Raw genomic sequence first — 19,155 nt, forward strand, 5'->3', positions numbered from 1 at the left:
GACTTCTTCAACAGCGCCTCTCAAACTCATGACCTTTACCACCTAGAAGAACAAGGGGAGTAGGGATTGGGAAAACCACCAACTGCAATGTCCCCTGCAGTTATGTTTCTGGACAATGGTGTCCTATTATGGCACAGCTGATGGTAAATGCTGAGTTGCTCAAAACTTGAAACAAATGCCACAACTGTTTTGCAATTCGTATAAATTTTGAGATGCATGCCTTGAATTTAGTAGTAATAAGACTACCAAGTTTTATAGGTTTCTTTCAAAACTAAATTATACCTTTATTAATAGAAGAAATTATTTTAGATCTACAAATATGAAAACTTCTAAATCCACTAATCTAATTCCCAGTTACACTTTCATTGAGGCAACAGTAAGACACATAGATTTCAAAAGACCCAGGCAAAGAAACACAATACCCTGAACAAACGAATTCAAAATGAGTTTTCTTAACTTCAGTTCTTTGTAGACAGCAGCTTGAGGCTTAGATGCTGAAGGCTTTTGACACTTATTTAGATCTTAGAATGCTTGCCCTTTCACACAACCTTCACTCCTTTATACATATTTCCCCCTTTGAATGCAAATTCCCATTGTTTCACTATGTCTTTGGACTTTACCTCTCTGATAATAAAAATCTCTCATAGTACCTATTTTACCAGTAATCTTGGGAAAAATAAACACACTGTTTCTGAGCTTCACCTGGCTAGGTGACACATTTTACCCCTCCTTTGAAATCAATCTAGCCTGGTTTATTTAAAAATGCAAATTTTCCCTTTACACTTATGTCTACCTACTTAACATTCAAACCTAGCTTATCTTCTAATACATCAAAGTCTTCAGAACAGCTGCCTTTAATTCAATCAAGTCACACAAACACACACATACAGCCATAGGCCCCACTATTACTCTACTTTACAATAAATTCCAATAACATTATGACAATTATTATCTCTTCCTGACATGTCCCCAGAATGTTAATGGTAGGAGATTCCATGATGATAACGCCATTGAATGTCAAGGGGAGGTATTTGGATCTTCTCTTGTTGGAGATGTTCACTTTCTGGCACTTGTGCAGCACAGATGATACTTGCCACTTATCAGCCCAATGGTAATTGGGATGTTGTCCTAGCCTTGCTGTACTGATTCACAAGATGATGGATGGTTGTAGATGGTAATCAGCAGTAGGATGTTTGATAATAAAATTCCATTGGAGTCCAGAACAATGTTCCACTCTGCAATTCAGAATTACCATGTAGGGATAAACAGTCAATGCAGAAGAAGTGATCCCTTTAAGGTATGCACATGTGTGTCTGCACGGCAATCTTAAAGGCACCAAAAAGTATACAATGAACGGAAACTGGAGGGAACACTGCTCCAGAGCTAATGTTGAGAACTCCCAGGCCCACTACCTCCCAAATGTATACTGAAGTGCCACCACCTCTGGTAAGTCTGTAATGCTTACCAATGGTTGGTTGAAAGGTATGTTTTGGTGAGTATGACTATGTCAGGCTGTTGCTCTGAGGGTTTTTGCACAAGATGGATTTCTTCCCTAAAGGACCTTGGGGAACCAGATGGGTTTTCACGACATTCTGATGGTTTCTTATTCACCATTACTTCTGCTAGCTTTTTAAAAAAGTTCACATTTATTTAATTAACTGGATTCAGATTCTCTGACTGCCATGGTGGGACTTGAATCTCTCTCTCTGGATCATTAATTCAGGCCTCTGAATAGCTAGTCCAGGAACATCACTACTATGTTACAGCTGTGCGCTCATGGGGTTGGGGTAACAGAGAATGAGCAGGTGAATCACACTAATATACCACCTAATGGTTAGTTCAACAGCAACACTAACCAAAACCTAGGAAGAGGTTGGCTAGTGAAGTATGTAATCCATCAAGAAAATGTTAAAATATGACTTTTGAAAAAAGGCATAATTGTGTGGACTACTTTTAATTTTGATAGAGTGAGAGGATCCTTAAGGACACACAGGCAGGCCTGGGCATAGGTGATTGAGATGATCAGGGTCAGTGCTAACCCTTAGGACCTGACTTCAGTGTAGAAAGAGGTTCAATGACCTCTGTATGAATGAGTACAGGATGCCACCTCCCTAGGTTATACCGAACAAGTGTTGTTTTATTTTTTAAATTATAGAACTGGTTAGACCACTAGGCAGTAGGAAATCTGCCCTGATGCCATTCCCTCTGAAATAGTGGCACGTGCCTGCAGGGAAATAGCTGGGGTGGGGATCGTCAGCAGTTGCAGTGCAAGTGATGTCTGATGAAATAAATACAGCTTTAATAAGTCATCCAGAAATACTGAAACGTAAACAGAAAATGCTGGAAAAACTCAACAGGTTTGACAGCATCTGTGGAGAGAAAAACAGAGTTAACGTTTCGAGTCCGTATGACTCTTCTTCGGAGTTCTGTTCAGCCGCAAGTGTGAAGATATTTGTCAATAATCTGAGGTTGACATTTAGGATGTAACAAATCAAATACAGACCATCTTTCATGATAATTAATTCAGGCCCTTTGTTGGATTTGAGCAATGGTTTTCAACTTGTGAAACTTCTGAGCATTTATATTTCTATATATCTTACCTAAGCATCTGAAAGGCAGGATTTATCTGTTTTTTTGTTGGTGTACAGCAACAGAGCTAATGTACTGCTGAATCAACAACAGTTAAAAAAAAGCATGATGCCTGATCATTGATGGCCAAGTATTATATTACATAGCATTTAAGTGCAAAAACAGGTCTATGCCTATAATTATATAACTCATTAACTTCCTCCTACCCTGTTTCATTGAACCCCATAGCCGACTCCTTTCTCGTGTGGTTACTCAACTTGCCCTGAAAGACATCGCTCTTCACCCCAACCCCTCCTTGTGGCAGCAAGCTCCACATTTTATCCACTCTGGGTAAATAGGTTTCTCCTGAATTCTTCATTTTTATCATTAAACAAAAGGAATTGTTGGTCTCATCACGGAAGTGGGGCGATTTAAATGTGCAGCAGGCTCAGAAAACCTCTGAATTTTGATTTATATTCATTTAAGCCATCACCCAGAGAGATTTTATATCGCGAAAGTTTTCAGCTCATGAATAAACTAGTTCGTATGGCCGAGATAATGAGCGAGGGTGGGATCTGAGTGGAAGGCGGCTGCTGGGAGTGGCGCATCTGTGGAATGAAGACAACATTTCTCACGTCATTCACTTCAGACAAAGAAGTCACAGGGGCAAGAAATCATTCAGAGCTTTAAAACAACTCCATATCACTTTCGTGCTCCGTTCGCAGAAATTGGATCCGTTTTCTAAATCGATGTCCGCACTCATGAACTTCACATCGCTTTGGAAACAGAAGAGTAAGGCTGACATGAGGTTAGTGGCTGAACAGGATCTCGGCGTGTCCAAGCACATCATTAATATCTGTGCGTCCACTCGTACCATATCCCATTCGGTGTGAGGGTGCATTCGTTTAAAATAAAGCTGTTCGTTAAATCATTTATATTTATCCGCACACGCGGGAAACAAATGTAAATTGTAGAACCGAGTTTTTAATGTCTCTATTTCCGCTCTAATTTTCGTCGACATTCTGGAATGTAAACTATCAGGGCATGTTGCCTTTCCACTGTTTGAGTTTTAGTGACCCTCCTTCGCTGCTTCTGGTCCTTCATTCCCACCTGCACACTTCTGTAAAAAAAAGAAATTCAGGCAGTGTAGTCATTTAATATCTCCTATCCTTTTGTCGTCCTTTAACAATGATTTTACCCACTGTGTGTTTTATAGATTCCTTTGCAATTTCCCTTTATATTACCTATCATGCATATTTCCTTTAGTCCATGTGATTTTTCTAGCCTCCGGTATTTTCTTGATTTTCTATTAGGTTTAGATTTGTTAATGTCCTTTTTCTTAAGTCTTACTTTAATGTCCCGACTCATCAAGAAATTCTGCTTTGCTGCACTCATTCTTTTGGGATTAAGTCCAGTTTATAAACCTAGTATCTCCTGTTTAACAGTTTCCCATTGTTTGTCCACTCTTAGTTGCCAGCTTTCTTCCCAATTTATCTCTATTAGTTCCTTTTTCATGTTATTAGAATTTACTGTTTTTCTACTCAAGTGTCTTTGTTTTGATTGCTTCTTTTCGTTTTTTTTAACAGTAAATCTAACTGTTACAGTTGCTGTTCCATAGATATTCCCCTATTATTACCTTCGTACATCAGTTTATTTCCTAAAGCTAGATTCAGTGCTTAATCATGGAATTATACAAAGGGGTTCCAAAAACATTTTATCTTTTAGTTTTAGCTAAGAATCACTTGGTTAAAACCATCAATCTTCATTAACTTCAGTTAGCTTTAACATCGATGTCATCATTATGCAATAGTTAACAACAGCAACTTGGTTATATGTAGCATCTTTAAAGTATTAGAACATCCCAAGGCACTTCACAGGGACACTGAGCCACATGAGAGACCTTAGGGCAGCTGACCAAAAGTTTGGTCAAAGAGGTACTGTTGAAGGAGGAGTGCCTTAAAGGAGGAAAGTGGGATGGAGAAATTTGAGGAGAGAATTTCAGAGTTTAGGGACTCAGTAGCTGAAGGCATGGCTGTTAATGGTGAAGCAATTAAAATTTGAGATGGTCAAAAGATCAGAATTAGAGGAGCACAAATATCTTGGAGGATTGCTGGGCTGAAAGAGATTACATCGACAGGAAGGGGCAAGGCCAGAGAGAGATTTGGAAACAAGGATGACACCTACTTAAATGGGTGCCAGTGTAGGTTGGTGAGCACAGATGTAATGGACAAATGGTTCTTAGTGCAAGTGAGGACATAGGCAGCAGAGTTTTAGATAACATTAAGTTTATAGAAAGTGGAATGTGGGAGGCTGGCAAGGAGTACATTAGAATAGTCAAGACTACAGGTAACAAGGACATGGATGAGAATTTCAGCAGCAGATGAGCTGAGATGGGGTGGAGTTGTCTGATGTTATGGAGATGGTACTAGACAGATTTAGTGATGGCCAGGGTGTACAATGGGTGTGGAGAGGATGTGTATCCAAGAATCTGTCAGATTTTGACATTTAGGATCTGCTGAAGGATGCGTAATTATTTCCAGTCAGTCTTGTACTTATACAAAGCCTGCAGATTCACAAGTGTTAGGAACATAATTTTTCTTAGTCTAAGAATTCCTAAGATCTCTTCTACTTGGCCTTCTACTATATGGGTAGTCACATGTTAGAACAATAATGGAGGTTCGACAAATAATAGCAATGAATCTCTACCATTTAGTTAACAAAAGATCCAAACATAATGTGTGGAGCACCCTTGGTGGAAAGCTTTGGGAACCAGAGGCCCAAAGTCACATTATCCTTCTAAGCATATCACACTTAACCATATATCATTATTTATGTACTGTATTACCAATAGAATCTATCCCAAAATAACATTTTCTGAAATAAATTATCCAGTTTCTACTTAATGAATCAACATTATATACCTCTACCGTCCCCCTAGGGAGCCTGTTCAATAGTTACCTTTGGTTTGATGAAATAATGCTTCTATCTTCATGTTAGAAGTTTACAACTGTGTTGCATCAATTCACTTACTGTAAATTGCAAAGGATTTGATGATCCACTGGACTGAGACTGGTGTGTTTCACAAAGGCTCGATTATGGTGGTTGCTGTGGGCTGAGGAGTCAATGAGTGTAGTTAATAGTTTAAATATTAGGTTGGATGCATTGTTGTCACCAGTCTTAATTAGTGCACTGGTGCCAATTTGCCACAGGAAACATTACACTTAAGCCAATAAATTATAATGTTGTGCAATATTCCTAATTTATCACCTCAAGTTGGTAGCATCACAAGTGATTGACACGTAAGCATCAGTGTTTCACCTTCATGTAACACAGCTTAAAATATTCTATCCAGCTTAATTTCAGGTTCTGGGGGGTTAAAATCTATTGGGTTGCTGGGTGATTTTCAAAGTTCAAGTAGACATAGTGGGAAAATTTCTTACACCTGCCACAACAATTTACATTATCCTTATGACAACATGGAAATGCTTGCATTAGACTGATAACTTAGTACCATCTCATGCACAAACCTAACCCTGCTCCCTTACTGTAAGGATGTTAGATTAGATTCATTCAACAGTGGCTTTCAATATAGTGAGTGCAATTTAAAGTAACTTTCAAAAGGAAATTGGATGTATCCTTGAAGCCGAAACATTTGTAGGATTTTGGGGAAAGAGCAGGGGAGTAGTAGTAATTGGAAAGCTAGTTCAAAGAGCTGACAGTAGCAAGACAGGCCAAATGGCCGTCTTCTGTGCTGCAAGACTCTATGTTTCATCTTGATTTGTACTGGGTATAATCTCTGTGTAGGTAGTGATGAAATCGGTACATGCAACGTGTTTAGACCTGCTTTCTGCATTTCTGTTTCAAAATCAGCATGCAGCTGGTTCAAAGCCACCCAGTTAAAAGTTCCATGTTCAACATTTCTCTGTAAGAAAGGGAGTAGGCCATGAAGTCCTCAGTCTGTTCCGCTGTTCAATTAGGCCATGGCTGGTGTGTAGAAAGAATCCTAAGTGGCAGGTTTTGATGGTGAAAGAAGGGAATACATAACCTACGCAGGAGAGTGTGTGCTGAAGGTATGATGTCAAAATTAAAATGGGGGCAAAAACTGAGTGAGAGTGGGTGCCAGATATGAGGAGGAGTTTAAACCTGGAGAATGGAGACCTTTATGTCTAATGGACCCAGAGCATCAATAGTACTAGGGAGAAAGGAACTTTTTCCTACTACTTTCAAAAGCTCTGAGTACCTGTCCAATTTTCAGTGGAAGCTCCAGGTTCTGCCCATTTTCTGATGAGTGATGGAATCTATATACTCTGTTTCATATTCATAATCCAGAAGCTCTCAACTGAGGCTCACTTTCCTTGCTGAATCGGAAGGTTATGGGCTCAAGTTCCACTCCCGAGAATGAGCATAAAGTCTAGGTTGATGCTTCAGTATAGTACTGAGGAAGTGTTGCACAGTTGGAGTTCCATCTTTTGGATGAGACGTTAAACAGAGACCCCATCTACCTTCTGTGATGGAAACAAAATATGCCATGGCATATTTCTGAGAGCAGGGGAGTTATCCCTGGTGGCCTGGCCAATATTTATCCCTCAACCAAATACATTATCTGGCCACAATCATATTACTGTTTAAAGGAGCTTGCTGTGTACAAATTGGCTGTCGCATTTCCTGCATTACAACAGTGACTACATTTCAAAAGCACTTCATTGGTTGTAAAGCTTTCTGGGATGTCCTGAGCCCATGAAAGATGCTATATAAATGCAAGTAATTTTTTTAATTGATCTGAACCTGGTGGTGATAACTAATGTCTGCAAGAAGTTCATCTGTGAAACACTGAATATCAATTGGCAGCAATTTACCTGGACAAGCTAGCATTTAAAACCAAATACTTTCTTGTCTGTGTTATGTGTTGAAAATCAGACACCCCTATTGTGTCAATCTGGAATTACTTTTAATCAGTAGGTATCTGCATTATTGCATGACTATCCCACCAGCAGCCCCCATGTTTACTATTGAGCAACCATGTTATCATTGATTGGACCACATCAGCCTTATATTCCAGGCCCCAAAATATTTCCTGCTTAATGTGGACCAAAAGCTTATGGCTGGATTCAAACTGAATAAGGTTTGGGAATTTTCACAATCAAAACCCTACAAGATGCTAGTCATGGATTTGCTGTAATTGTATTATTTGCATTACTGAAATTCATTGAATTTTAAGATTCAAAAGAATACGTAAGAAATGGTGAGAAACAACACATTAAAGAAGTTGCTAGGAGATTTAATTTGCACACAGTAATGATGTTTTTGCAGTAATGCTTATTGTCAGGTCCAGCATTGTGAGGCAAATAGAAAGTTTAATCTGCAACTGTTCCAGATAACATTTTGACCTTCCAGGTACCAGGGGCACATGAGAAAATCAATATTTGCATTTGTTACAGAGAGGAAAAGAGAATGCAAAGACAGAGGGTTCCCATAGTCCATATCTGTAAAATATTTAAATTTAATAATGTCTGTTGAAACAATAGTGTAGATACTGGGGTAATAGTTGCTGTAAAGCTTATTTAAAATCTGATACACTTACCATACTCACCTTGTACTGAAGGCCTCAGAACTTTAACTGGTAGTGTGCCACATGTTCTGTCCTGCTACAGCATACTTGAACCTAACCCTACCATGCCTTTCTTCTTGCTGAATCGGAAGGTTATGGGCTCAAGTTCCACTCCCGAGAATGAGCAGTCACAGATTGCAACTCTTTTTGAGTACAATCACAGTTCTTGGTTTCCGGGAGTGGGACATGAACCCACAACCCTCTGATTCAAAGGCGAGGGTGCTATGAACTGAGCCACAGCTGACACCTCCCACCCCTCTCTTCAAACTCTTTCGAGTTATCAACAGTCACAGATTGCAACTCTTTCGAGTACAATCACAGTTCTTGGTTTTCCGGGAGTGGGACATGAACCCACAACCCTCTGATTCAAAGGCGAGGGTGCTATGAACTGAGCCACAGCTGACACCTCCTAAAATTCTTTCGAGTTATCAACAGTCACAGATTGCAACTCTTTTTGAGTACAATCACAGTTCTTGGTTTCCGGGAGTGGGACATGAACCCACAACCCTCTGGTTCAAAGGCGAGGGTGCTATGAACTGAGCTACAGCTGACACCTCACCCCTCTCTTCAAGCTGTACCTACCCAACAGAGTGGCAAATTGCCCAAGTATTCCCTGTCCTTAACAAGCAGAACAAATCCTATGTGATCAATTACTGGCCCATTAGTCTACTCTCAGTTATCAGCAAAGTGATGGAAGTTATTGTCGACACTGCTGTCATGTGGCACTTACTCAGAAATAACCTGCTTACTGGTGCTCAGCTTGGGTTATGCCAGAACCATATGCCTCCAGATTACATTACAGATTGCATTTGTCCAAATGTGAGCAAAAAAATTGAAACCCGGAGCTGAGGTCAGGGTGACTGCCCTTGACAACAAGGCAACATTTGCCTGAGTGTGGCATCAAGGAGCCCTAGTAAAATTGAAGTCAGTGGGAATCGGCAGGGGGTGGAATCTCCACAAGTTGGAGTCATATCTAGTTGGATGATTGTTGGACCCCAATCATCTCAGCTGCAGGATATTACTGCAGGAGTTCTTTAGAGTAGTGTCCTAGGCCCAGCCATCTTAGCTGCTTCATCAATGGCCTTTCCTCCATCATAAAGTCAGAAGTGGGGATGTTCACTGATGATTGCAAAATTTTCACAAGGTAATGAATCAGTCCGTGCCTCTCTGCAGCAAGACCTTAAGCTGATAAGTGGCAAATAACATGCACAGCACACATGTGCTAGGAAATGATCATATTTAACAAGAGTTTAACTACCTCGCCTTGACTTTCAATGGTATATTCCCTTTGCTGATCTCCACAATCAACAAACATCTTGAGGGTTTCCATGGATCAGCCACATCAATAATGTGGCTATAAGAGCAGGTCAGAGGCTGGATATTCTATGGTGAGTAATTCCTGACTCTAAAATCCTTTCCACCATGTACAAGGCACAAGGGGAGGCAATGGCTTAGTGGTACTGTCGCTGGACAAGTAATCCAGAGACCCAGCGTAATGCTCGGGGGACCTGGGTTTGAATCCCACCACAGCAGATGGTGGAATTTGAATTCAATAAAAATCTGGAATTAAAAGTCTAATGATGACCATGAAACCATTGTCAATTGTTGTAAAAACCCCATCTAGTTCACTAATATTCTTTAGGGAAGGAAATCTGTTGTCCTTACTTGGTCTGGCCTACATGTTACTCCAGACCGACAGCAATGTGGTTGACTCTTAAACGCCCTCTGAACAAAGGCAATTAGGGGTGAGCAATAGACGCCCACATCCTATGAACGAATAATATTTAAAAAGTTCAATATTCTCCACTTTCCTGGATGAGTGCAGCTTCAACAATACTCAAGAAGCCAAGAAGCTCACACACCATCTACAAGGCAACAGACTGCTTGATTGGCACCCCACCCAGCAGCTTTAACATTCCTTCTCTCCACTACCACTAGTGTGTAGCATCTACAAAATGCACTGCAGCAACACACCTGCAACTTCTACTGCCCTAGAAAAACAAGGGCAGCAGATGCATGACAACACCATTACCTGCGTTTTCCCTCCAAGTCATACATCATCCTGACTTGGAACTATGTAGTCTTTCTTTTACTGTCACTGAGTCAAAATCCTGGAACTCCCTCCTGATCAGCACTGTGGGTGTATCTACAGGACACAGACTGCAGCAGTTCAACAAGGCAGCTCACCACTGCCTTATCAAAGGCAATTAGGGATGGGCATTAACAACAACACCCATATCCCACAAATGAATCTAAATGCCAGCCATAACCTCAGACCTCCTTGAAGTATGAAATTCATACCTTCAGCATTGAGATTTCTCTTTAGAATTGTTTATCTTCAAAACCTAGTGATTTTGCCTTTTCCCATCTGGCACACATGATGGCATGTTAAAAATACCTGCTTCTAAACTCAGCAAGCCCATCTTCCAATGCACTTTTCAGCTGCCATTCAAGTTGTTTATTACACCAGTTAGTGTTGGTCATTTACCTTTATTGAAGCTATTTGTCAGTTAGTTTTTAAGGTTGGCATGTAGTGTAAATTGGATAGGAATCAACTGTTCACAGTAATTTAAACTGATTTGTTAAAATCTCAGTTAACTGTTTTTCCTCCAAATTTCCATCAGGGACAATTTTCCGTGGCTACTTGAGGTGCTAAAGAGCCTCTAAAGTAAGCAAGATAAGATCTTAAGCTGCAATGCCAGTTTAGGAACAGGAATAGGCTATTTAGTCCATGGAGCCTGTTTTCCCCATTCAATGAGATCATGACTGACCTGTGTTCCAACTCCATATATTTGCCTTTTTCCCCCCCCCTATCCCTTCATATCTTTGATAACAAAAATCTATCAATCTCAGCTTTAAATTTAACAATTAATATAGTGGCAATTGTTGTTTGCAGAAAAAGTTCTAAACTTCTACACTCTTTTGTGTGTCTGGCTCTAATTTTTAGACTATACCTCCTGGACTCTCAAAGCAGCAGAAATGGCTTCTCTCTATCTTACCAATTCAATTTAGTATCCTGGAAACTTTGATCAAACCACCCCTTAAACTTATAAATTCCAGGAAATGCAACACTAGTTGGTTTAATATCTCCCTGTAATTTAAACCTTAAAGTCAAGGGATCACTCTGGTAAACCTACACTGCATTCCCTCCTTCCTAAGGTGTGGTGCCCAGAACTACAAACAATACTCCAAGTGTGGCCTACCCAGGGCTTTGTATATCTGGGGCATGCTTTCTACCTCAATATAATATAAAAGCAAAAAACTGCGGATGCTGGAAATCCAGAACAAAAATAAAAATACCTGGAAAAACTCAGCAGGTCTGACAGCATCTGCGGAGAGGAACACAGTTAACGTTTCGGGTCCGAATGACTCTTCATCAGAACTAAGGAAAAATAGAAAAGAGGTGAAATATAAGCTGGTTTAAGGTGGGGGGGTGGGACAGGTAGAGCTGGATAGAGGACCAGTGATAGGTGGAGATAGCCAAAAGATGGCATAGACGAAAGGACAAAGAGGTGTTGATGGTGGTGATATTATCTAAGGAATGTGCTAATAGGTGACATTAAGGGTAGAAAGCAGGACGAGCAAGGCACAGATAGCCCCGGTGGGGAGAAGGGATCGAAATAGGCTAAAAGGTAGAGATAAAACAATGGATGGAAATACATTTAAAAATAATGGAAATAGGTGGGAAAAGAAAAATCTATATAAATTATTGGAAAAAAAAAGGAGGATCGGAAAGGGGGTGGGGATGGAGGAGAGAGTTCATGATCTAAAATTGTTGAACTCAATATTCAGTCTGGAAGGCTGTAAAGTGCCTAGTCGGAAGATGAGGTGCCGTTCCTCCAGTTTGCGCTGAGCTTCACTGGAACAATGCAGCAGGCCAAGGACGGACATGTGGGCATGAGAGCAGGGTGGAGTCTTGAATTGGCAAGCGACAGGGAGAGAGGCTTTCTACCTCCTTGTATTTCAGTCCTACACAAATAAAGGCCAGTATTCCATTAGCTTATTACCTGTAACTGTTCATGACATTTTAATGATCTATGTGCCTGGGCCCCCAAGTCTCTTTAGTCCTCCACTGTTCTTATCTTTTCAACATTTAGAAAGTATCCTGATCTATCCTTTTTAGGTCCAAAGTGGATGACTTCAGATTTGCCTACGTTGAAACCCATATACCACAGTTTTGCTGATTCAATTAATCAATCAATTTCTCCTTGTAATTTTGCACTGCCATCTATACTGCTTACAATGCCACCTATTTTCGTGTCATTGGCAAATTTGGATATGTGGCCTGCTGTTCCATCATCTAATTCATTAAAATATATGGGGAATAGTTGAGGCCCCAACACAGATACTTGCAGGACACCACTAGTCACATTCTGCCAATTAGAGTTCCTGCCCATTATCTTTACTCTCTGTCTCTTGATGCTCAGCCATTTTCCTAACAAGGTCAATAATAAGCCTTCAAACCCATGGGCCTGAATTTTTCAGGCGGTGGGCAGCCTCGCTGGGGCGGGGGCGGCTGCGGAGACGATCACCGCCTGGGATCAGCTCCGCGCCGCCATTTTATGCACGCGTGCGAAAGAACGCTTCAATCTCCCTGAGGCATGGAGCTGCCTCGGGGAGATTGAATCGCTAATGTAAATAGTGAATAAATGGTTTAAAAATTTATTTAAACATGCCCCCTCATGTGACTATGTCACATGAGATGGGAGATGTTTTAATATTTATGAAATTTTTAAAATTTAATTAATAAAAACTTTAGAAAACCTCATCCCGCTCGTGGATGAGGTTTCCTAAAAAACGCAAAAGCCTGCCCGCCAAGCTTAAGGTTGGACGGGCAGCGTTGACAATTATCTTAATCAGTTCCTTAATGGCCTTAATATACCGTTTACATATCAGCGGGCGCGCAGCCGACTCTGGACGAAACCTCACGAGACAGCGCGATAACGTCGGGACTCTTGCCCGATGCTCTCGCACTTCATTTTACGTGTCGGCGTGTTGGGCCCGCACACGCACACTGACTGAAAAATCCTGCAGATGAGGTTCAATTTTAATTATGCGCCTTGAATGATGGACTTTATCAAATGTGCTCGGGAAGACCGTACTTCTTATTTGTTCTTGGGATGTGAGTGTCGCTGGCAAGGCCAGCATTTTAGCCATTGCATATTTGCTGTTGAACAGGTGCTGGTGAACTGCCTTCTTGAATTGCTGCAGTCCATGCCGTGTGCTGTTGTGAGGGAGATCCAGCATTTTGACCCAGTGATAGTGAAGGAACGGTGATATAGTTCCAAGTCAGGATGATATGTGACTTGGAGGGGAACTTGGAGGTGGTGGTGTTCCCAAGCATCTGCTGCCCTTGTCCATCTAGGTTGTAGAGGTCAGGATTTGGAAGGTGTTGTTGCAGGAGCCTTGGTAAGTTGCTGTAGTGCATCTTGTAGATGGTAAGGAATGGAATGTAAGATGGAATGTTTAAGGTGGTAGTTGGTCAAATGGGCTACTTTGTCTTGAATGTGTCGACCCTCTTGACTGTTGTAGTTGCACTCATCCAGGAAAGTGGAAATTATTCCATCACGCTCCTGACTTGTACCTTCCAGATGGTAGACAGGCTTTGAGGAATCAAAAAGTCAGCTACTCACTGCAGAATTCCCTGCCTCTGGCCTGTTCTTGTAGCTACAGTATTTATATGGCACAGTAAGGTTTCTGATCAATGGTAACACCCAAGATGTTGATGGTGGGGGATTCAGCAATGGTAGTGCCATTGAATGTCAGTGGGAGATGGTTAGATTCTCTTTTGATGGAGATGGTTATTGCCTGGCACTTGTGCACCACGAATGTTACTTGCCACTTATCAACCCGAGCCTGAATGTTGCCCAGGTCCTACTGTATGTGGACATGGACTGCTTCAGTATCTGAAGAGTGCTGAATGGTATTGAACAACAACTTATATTTGTAAAGTTCCGTTAACATGATAAAACGTGCCTATATGCTTCATAGCAGCTTAATAAAACAAATTATGACGTTGAGCTACACGAGATATTAGGTCAGATGACCAAAAGATTGGCCAAAGAGATAGGTTTTAAAAGTGTCTCATAGGACGAAAGTGAGGTACAGATGCAGAAAGGTGTAGGGAGGGTATTCCAGAGCTTGGGGCCTAGGCAGTTGAAGGCATGGCTGCCAGTGGTGGCATGATTAAAATCGGGGATGCAGAAGAAGCTAGAATTAGAGGAGTGCAGATATCTTAGAGGATTGTAAGGCTGGAGGAGATTACAGAGATGGGGAGGGCGAGGCTATGGAGGGATTTGACTTAGTGTGTGTTAAGTCACAGGCTGAAAAGTTTTAGATGACCTGCAGAAGGTAGATTTGGGGAGACCAGCCAAGAGTGCATAGTCAAGTCTAGAGGTAACGAAGGCAGAATAAGGGTTTCAGCAGCAGATGGACTGAGGCAGGAGCAAGTCGGGCGATGTTATGGGGGTGGAAATAGGTGGTCTTTGCAATGTCACGAGTATGATGTCACTGTGCAATCATCAGCAAACATCCGACTTCTGCCCTTATATTGGAAGTAATGTCACTGAAGCAGCTGAAAATGGTTGAGCCTAGCTTACTATCCTACAGCATTGTCCTGGGGCTGAGAGAATCGTCCTTCATCAGCCACGATCACCTTCCTTTGTGCTCCCTCCCTAACAGCACTGTGGGTGTACCTACACCACATGGCCTGCAGCGGTTCAAAAAGGTGGCTCACCACCACCTTCTCAAGGGCAATTAGAGATGGGCAATAAGTGCTGGCATAGCCAGCGACGCCCACACCCTGTGAAAGAATAAAAAAAGAGGTATGTGTTAGGAAATAGAGACAATTTAAGTAAGTAATATTTGTATTTGTGGGTGCTAGGAGTGAGTTTTAGTGTTAAAGTTTAAGTTTGATTTGTATTTCTGTACATGTGTGTTAAGAAAAGGTCAAGTTGAGTTTTAGTTTCACTTTAAAAGGTGCCTGCATTTCCAATGAGTTTAATGACTCCAAGAGAAGTTAAGCAAACACAAGAGTAGAAAAAAATTGTGCTGTTGTCTGGCAACAGGGGTCCAGAGAGGCAGGCCCCACACACATGCATACACAGGAAAAAACTAAAGAAACAGCAGTTTTGAGTTCAGTTATTTTGAAGACAGCTGCTAGGAGAGTCTGGATGTTGGGAGGGGAACTACAGAGAGAGTAGATTTCCCGAAGGAACCAAAAGGTCCCAAGGCCAAAGGGGTGAGACAGAAATAGGAGAAAGTTCCAAGAAGACCATCCAGTGAAAGGAAGGACAGGAACCTGGAAAAGGCCCTGTTAAGTGAAGTTAATAGTGAGGAGCAGGGGAAGGCTCCAACCTTCAAGTTAAAGAGACAACAGAAGGTCTGTAACTCTTTGCTATGGGCATATGAAGCAGTGGTGTACTGTTGACAGCTAAGTCAGTGAGAGAGAGTGCGTGGAGAAAAGCTTCAATGCATGTGGTGACCCAGGGGAGAGGAACATTGGAAGGAGAGTTTGAAACCGTGGAGGCGAATCTTTGCGGAAGGCGTCTGAGAGAAAACATTGATTTGGGAGAAAATTCCAAGGTGAGTTCTTGGAGAGTGGAGATTGGAAACCCTTGTGTGAAAGATGGAGTGCAGTCACGCTCATGGTGCGACAAGCATCTGGGGGAAATTGATGAGAAATCCAAAGCATCTAGTTGAGATGGCATCTGTCACTTGGTTTCAGAGTGCGGTGTGTCTGACCACAGGTCGCCTATTGGTTTTAGACTATGCACTTACTGAGGACATTAGAGTATAAAAGAGCTTTTGTAACTTGCGTTAGCCTTACAAATCTGTATATATCTGTAAAGGTATAGTTATGGGTGAAGGAGTATTGTAATATAACTCATCTTTTTTTTGTTGAATAAATGTTAAGTTAATCAGCTGACTCCTGTGACTATTCAGTAGCTACTCTCCATGTGTCGAAACAAACAAAAATAAAAGTTAGGATCTATCAAGCTGGGCTCCAACCTGGAATCAGGCTTGTCCAGTAGTAACATCAGCTGGGATCATAACATATGACTCCAACAATTGCAGTACTCAGCCAAGAAGGTCTCAAGATTCGTGATGATTTGCTACATGTTCCACAGTCTGGTGATCATGAGAGACCAGCAGTTCCCATCAGCAATTGTGTCAGAGGTTCAAGCACAGGAGCCACAAGAGGAGGGGTACAAGGGGAGCACCAGAGGCTTCCAGCTAGACAGGATGCGCTGTGGAGAGACACTCGTCACCATCTAATTGAGCACTTTTGAGACACATGCTCCACCCTCAGACTCCGGATCACCTTTGCTACATGATATACCTTCCAGGAGGAAAGATCCACCAGGCAGCCCAGCATCTGCAGTCAATGATTTCAACCCTTTTCCCATGAAGATCACAATAAAAAAGACCATTGTTTCCCTCACTACCCAATGACCATCACACTGCATCAAAAGCAGTGGAAACATGACACAAACAGTACATACAAGTATTAAACTATTCACCCCAGTGTTTACTGTTAGTATTTATTAAATGCTATTGCATTATCTAGTGTTTCTATGAAATGTAACCCCACTGACAGCAGCTAGCGAGATGGATGGCTGCTGAGAATCTGTTCAGTTCAGATGTCCTCTGGACACCTTTGAGAGGCTGTGGGCCAAGATAGCCCATCTCGGCATTCTAGGATGCATGGCTGGCAGGTAACGACAAGAGCAGTGGTGAAGGGGGTGGCAGGGGTGGGGAGGGTAGGTAGCGGGGATGCTCAATGCGAACATCCAGAGATAGTCCAATAAGTTCCTGTTCCATGATTCCCACACCCACCACCTCGGGGCCTGTGCTCAGCCTGCCCAGTATTCTGGTGGGGAACAGACCTCTGGCCATCAATAACACAGAGGAGCTCAGAGTCACCCTGAGCTTCCATTACAGCAGGTTAATATTCCATGGAATACACAAGTGGTGTAGTGGAAGCTTTAGTAATTACATTGGAAGCTGCAACCTCGGTCATCAGATACTGCATAAAGTTGGGTTCCACAGTTTACAGGCTGGAATTGACCAGCTTCTTCATGCTGGAGAGAATAGGTTCAGACTTAGCATCAAGCTACAGACCAAATTGTCACCTGGAAGTGAGGTTGGCTTTGGGGGGCAGGTTTGGAATCAGCTTACTTGTGTATCTGTAAGTTAGTTGGCATGACCAGCTGTAGATGATACACCACCTGCTCTGCCTTTAGACACAGCATTTCCCATTAGTGTTAGCCCTGTTAGTGCTATCTTTTCCTGAAAGAGAGAGATTGGTGACAGATGTGTTTGTGTGTAATGCCTCACATGGTTGAAGAGCTGTAAGATGCATCTGAGGTGTGAGTAGTGCCTGTGTAGTGTGAAGTATGGGAATATCAGTCTATTGTTAGATGGTGGATGTGATGTGTGAGTGGTGATGGTGCAGTTATTGAGAAGTGTGTTTGCGATCTTACCTTGAACACTCATGTCAAGTCACTAAATTTCTTGTGACACTAAGCGATGTCCTGTTGCCAGGCTCCTGCTGTCACCTCCTGTGCTATCTCCTTGATTGTGCATCGCATTAGCTGCTTCCGTGGCCTCTTTCCACCCTGTGAATAGAGGACATCCTTCCTCCTCCGTACCTCCTCCACCAAGACCTCCAATGCCAGTTGGGAGAACCTGGGTGCCCTCTCTTTAGGCCCTTGAGAGATCCTTCCACGTTGGCTTCTCTTACAGCCAGTACATTCCCACCTTCAGTGAAAGTGGTTGAATGTCAGTTAACATATACAGTTCCAATTATGTTCAATCTGTGCTTGAGTGACATTTTTAGGGAAACTTTCAGGAGCAAATTGGAAAGCTGACTCACTTTTTCAGAATAACTCCAATGCGATGGATTGAGCAAATTTTGAATATTTCAGCACATAATAAAGTAGCAGCAGATATCAAGGGATGTTTTATGTTGTCATTTAATTGCAAGCTTTAGTGTTCAAATATCAAACATGGCAGCATTTTTTTCATATCTGAGATTCTCAAATAGATATGATTGTGTACATAGATTGTATTGTTTGTGTTTTCATTTATTTCTCAAAATTCCTTTTATGCAGGTCACCTAAGCCAGACTTGAAGGTGTCTTTGGATGAATGTGTGGCAGCCCTAGACCTGTTTCTTAGCAACAGATTTGAAGAAGCTCTGACCAAACTTCGCTCAAAGTGAGTAACGTTTACAACTTTGATCAAATTATTTTTCTGAATTGTTTTATAAAAGAAGTTGAGAAATCAAGTTCAAGTTTCCCCTGATGTCTCATGCATCAGTTGAGAAGTGCATTGCCCAGTTTCTGACTCATACACACCAAGACAGCAACACAACGTACATTTATATAGCATAGTAAAACGTACCAAGGCACTTCATAGGAGTGCCAGGATACAACAAAGCGGCAGTTTTTAATAAAGGTCTTAAAGGAAAAAAGAGGTGACGAGGCTTGAGAAGGAAATTTCAGGGTCCACACAGGTGAAGGCAAAGCTTGAAGGGTTGTAGGACTGGCAAGGTTTACAGCAATAGGGCTGAGGTCATGGAGGGATTTGAAAACAAAGATGAGAATTTTAAAATCGAGGTATTACTGGAACCAGGATAGGCCAATAAGCACAGGGGTGGTGTGAGTAATTAGGAGTTGATTGAGTTAAGATATGGGCAGCAAAGGTTTTGGATGAGCTCAGGTTTATGGAGGGTGAAGATGGGAGGCAGGCAAGGAGCACATTAGGATAGTCTAGAGGTAATAAAGGCATGGATGAAAGTTTCAGCAGCAAATGACTCATGGCAAGTGCGGAGATGGACAATGTTACGGTGATGGAGGTAGGCAGTCTTGTCAGTGGAGCTGATATGTGGTTGGAAGCTCAGTTCAGTGTCAGTTAGGACGCTGAGATTGTTAAATGTATGGTCCAGCCTCAGACAGTTGCAGTGGAGAGGGATGA

At 41.9% G+C, this 19,155-nt stretch overlaps 1 protein-coding gene across 6 annotated transcripts in view; it reads left to right on the forward strand.

Moving 5' to 3' along the window:
* Positions 1–330: 330 nt before the first annotated feature.
* Positions 331–19,155, forward strand: part of ttc39a (tetratricopeptide repeat domain 39A) — a 97,795-nt gene continuing 78,970 nt past the window's right edge. The window contains exons 1-3 of one of the 6 annotated variants that reach the window (XM_078561135.1): positions 2,810–2,919; positions 3,218–3,376; positions 18,292–18,396. In XM_078561135.1, coding sequence (XP_078417261.1) covers positions 3,318–3,376; positions 18,292–18,396 — 164 coding nt within the window. In that variant the 5' untranslated portion in view covers positions 2,810–2,919; positions 3,218–3,317. Of the gene's footprint in view, positions 2,406–2,809; positions 2,920–3,217; positions 3,377–13,165; positions 13,586–15,573; positions 15,761–18,291; positions 18,397–19,155 lie in introns of those variants that run through there. The other 5 variants (XM_078561130.1, XM_078561131.1, XM_078561133.1 and 2 more) reach the window with 5 other exon arrangements.

The sequence above is a fragment of the Cetorhinus maximus genome, chromosome 17 (assembly GCF_964194155.1).
Source record: "Cetorhinus maximus chromosome 17, sCetMax3.hap1.1, whole genome shotgun sequence".
Lineage (NCBI taxonomy): Eukaryota > Metazoa > Chordata > Chondrichthyes > Lamniformes > Cetorhinidae > Cetorhinus > Cetorhinus maximus.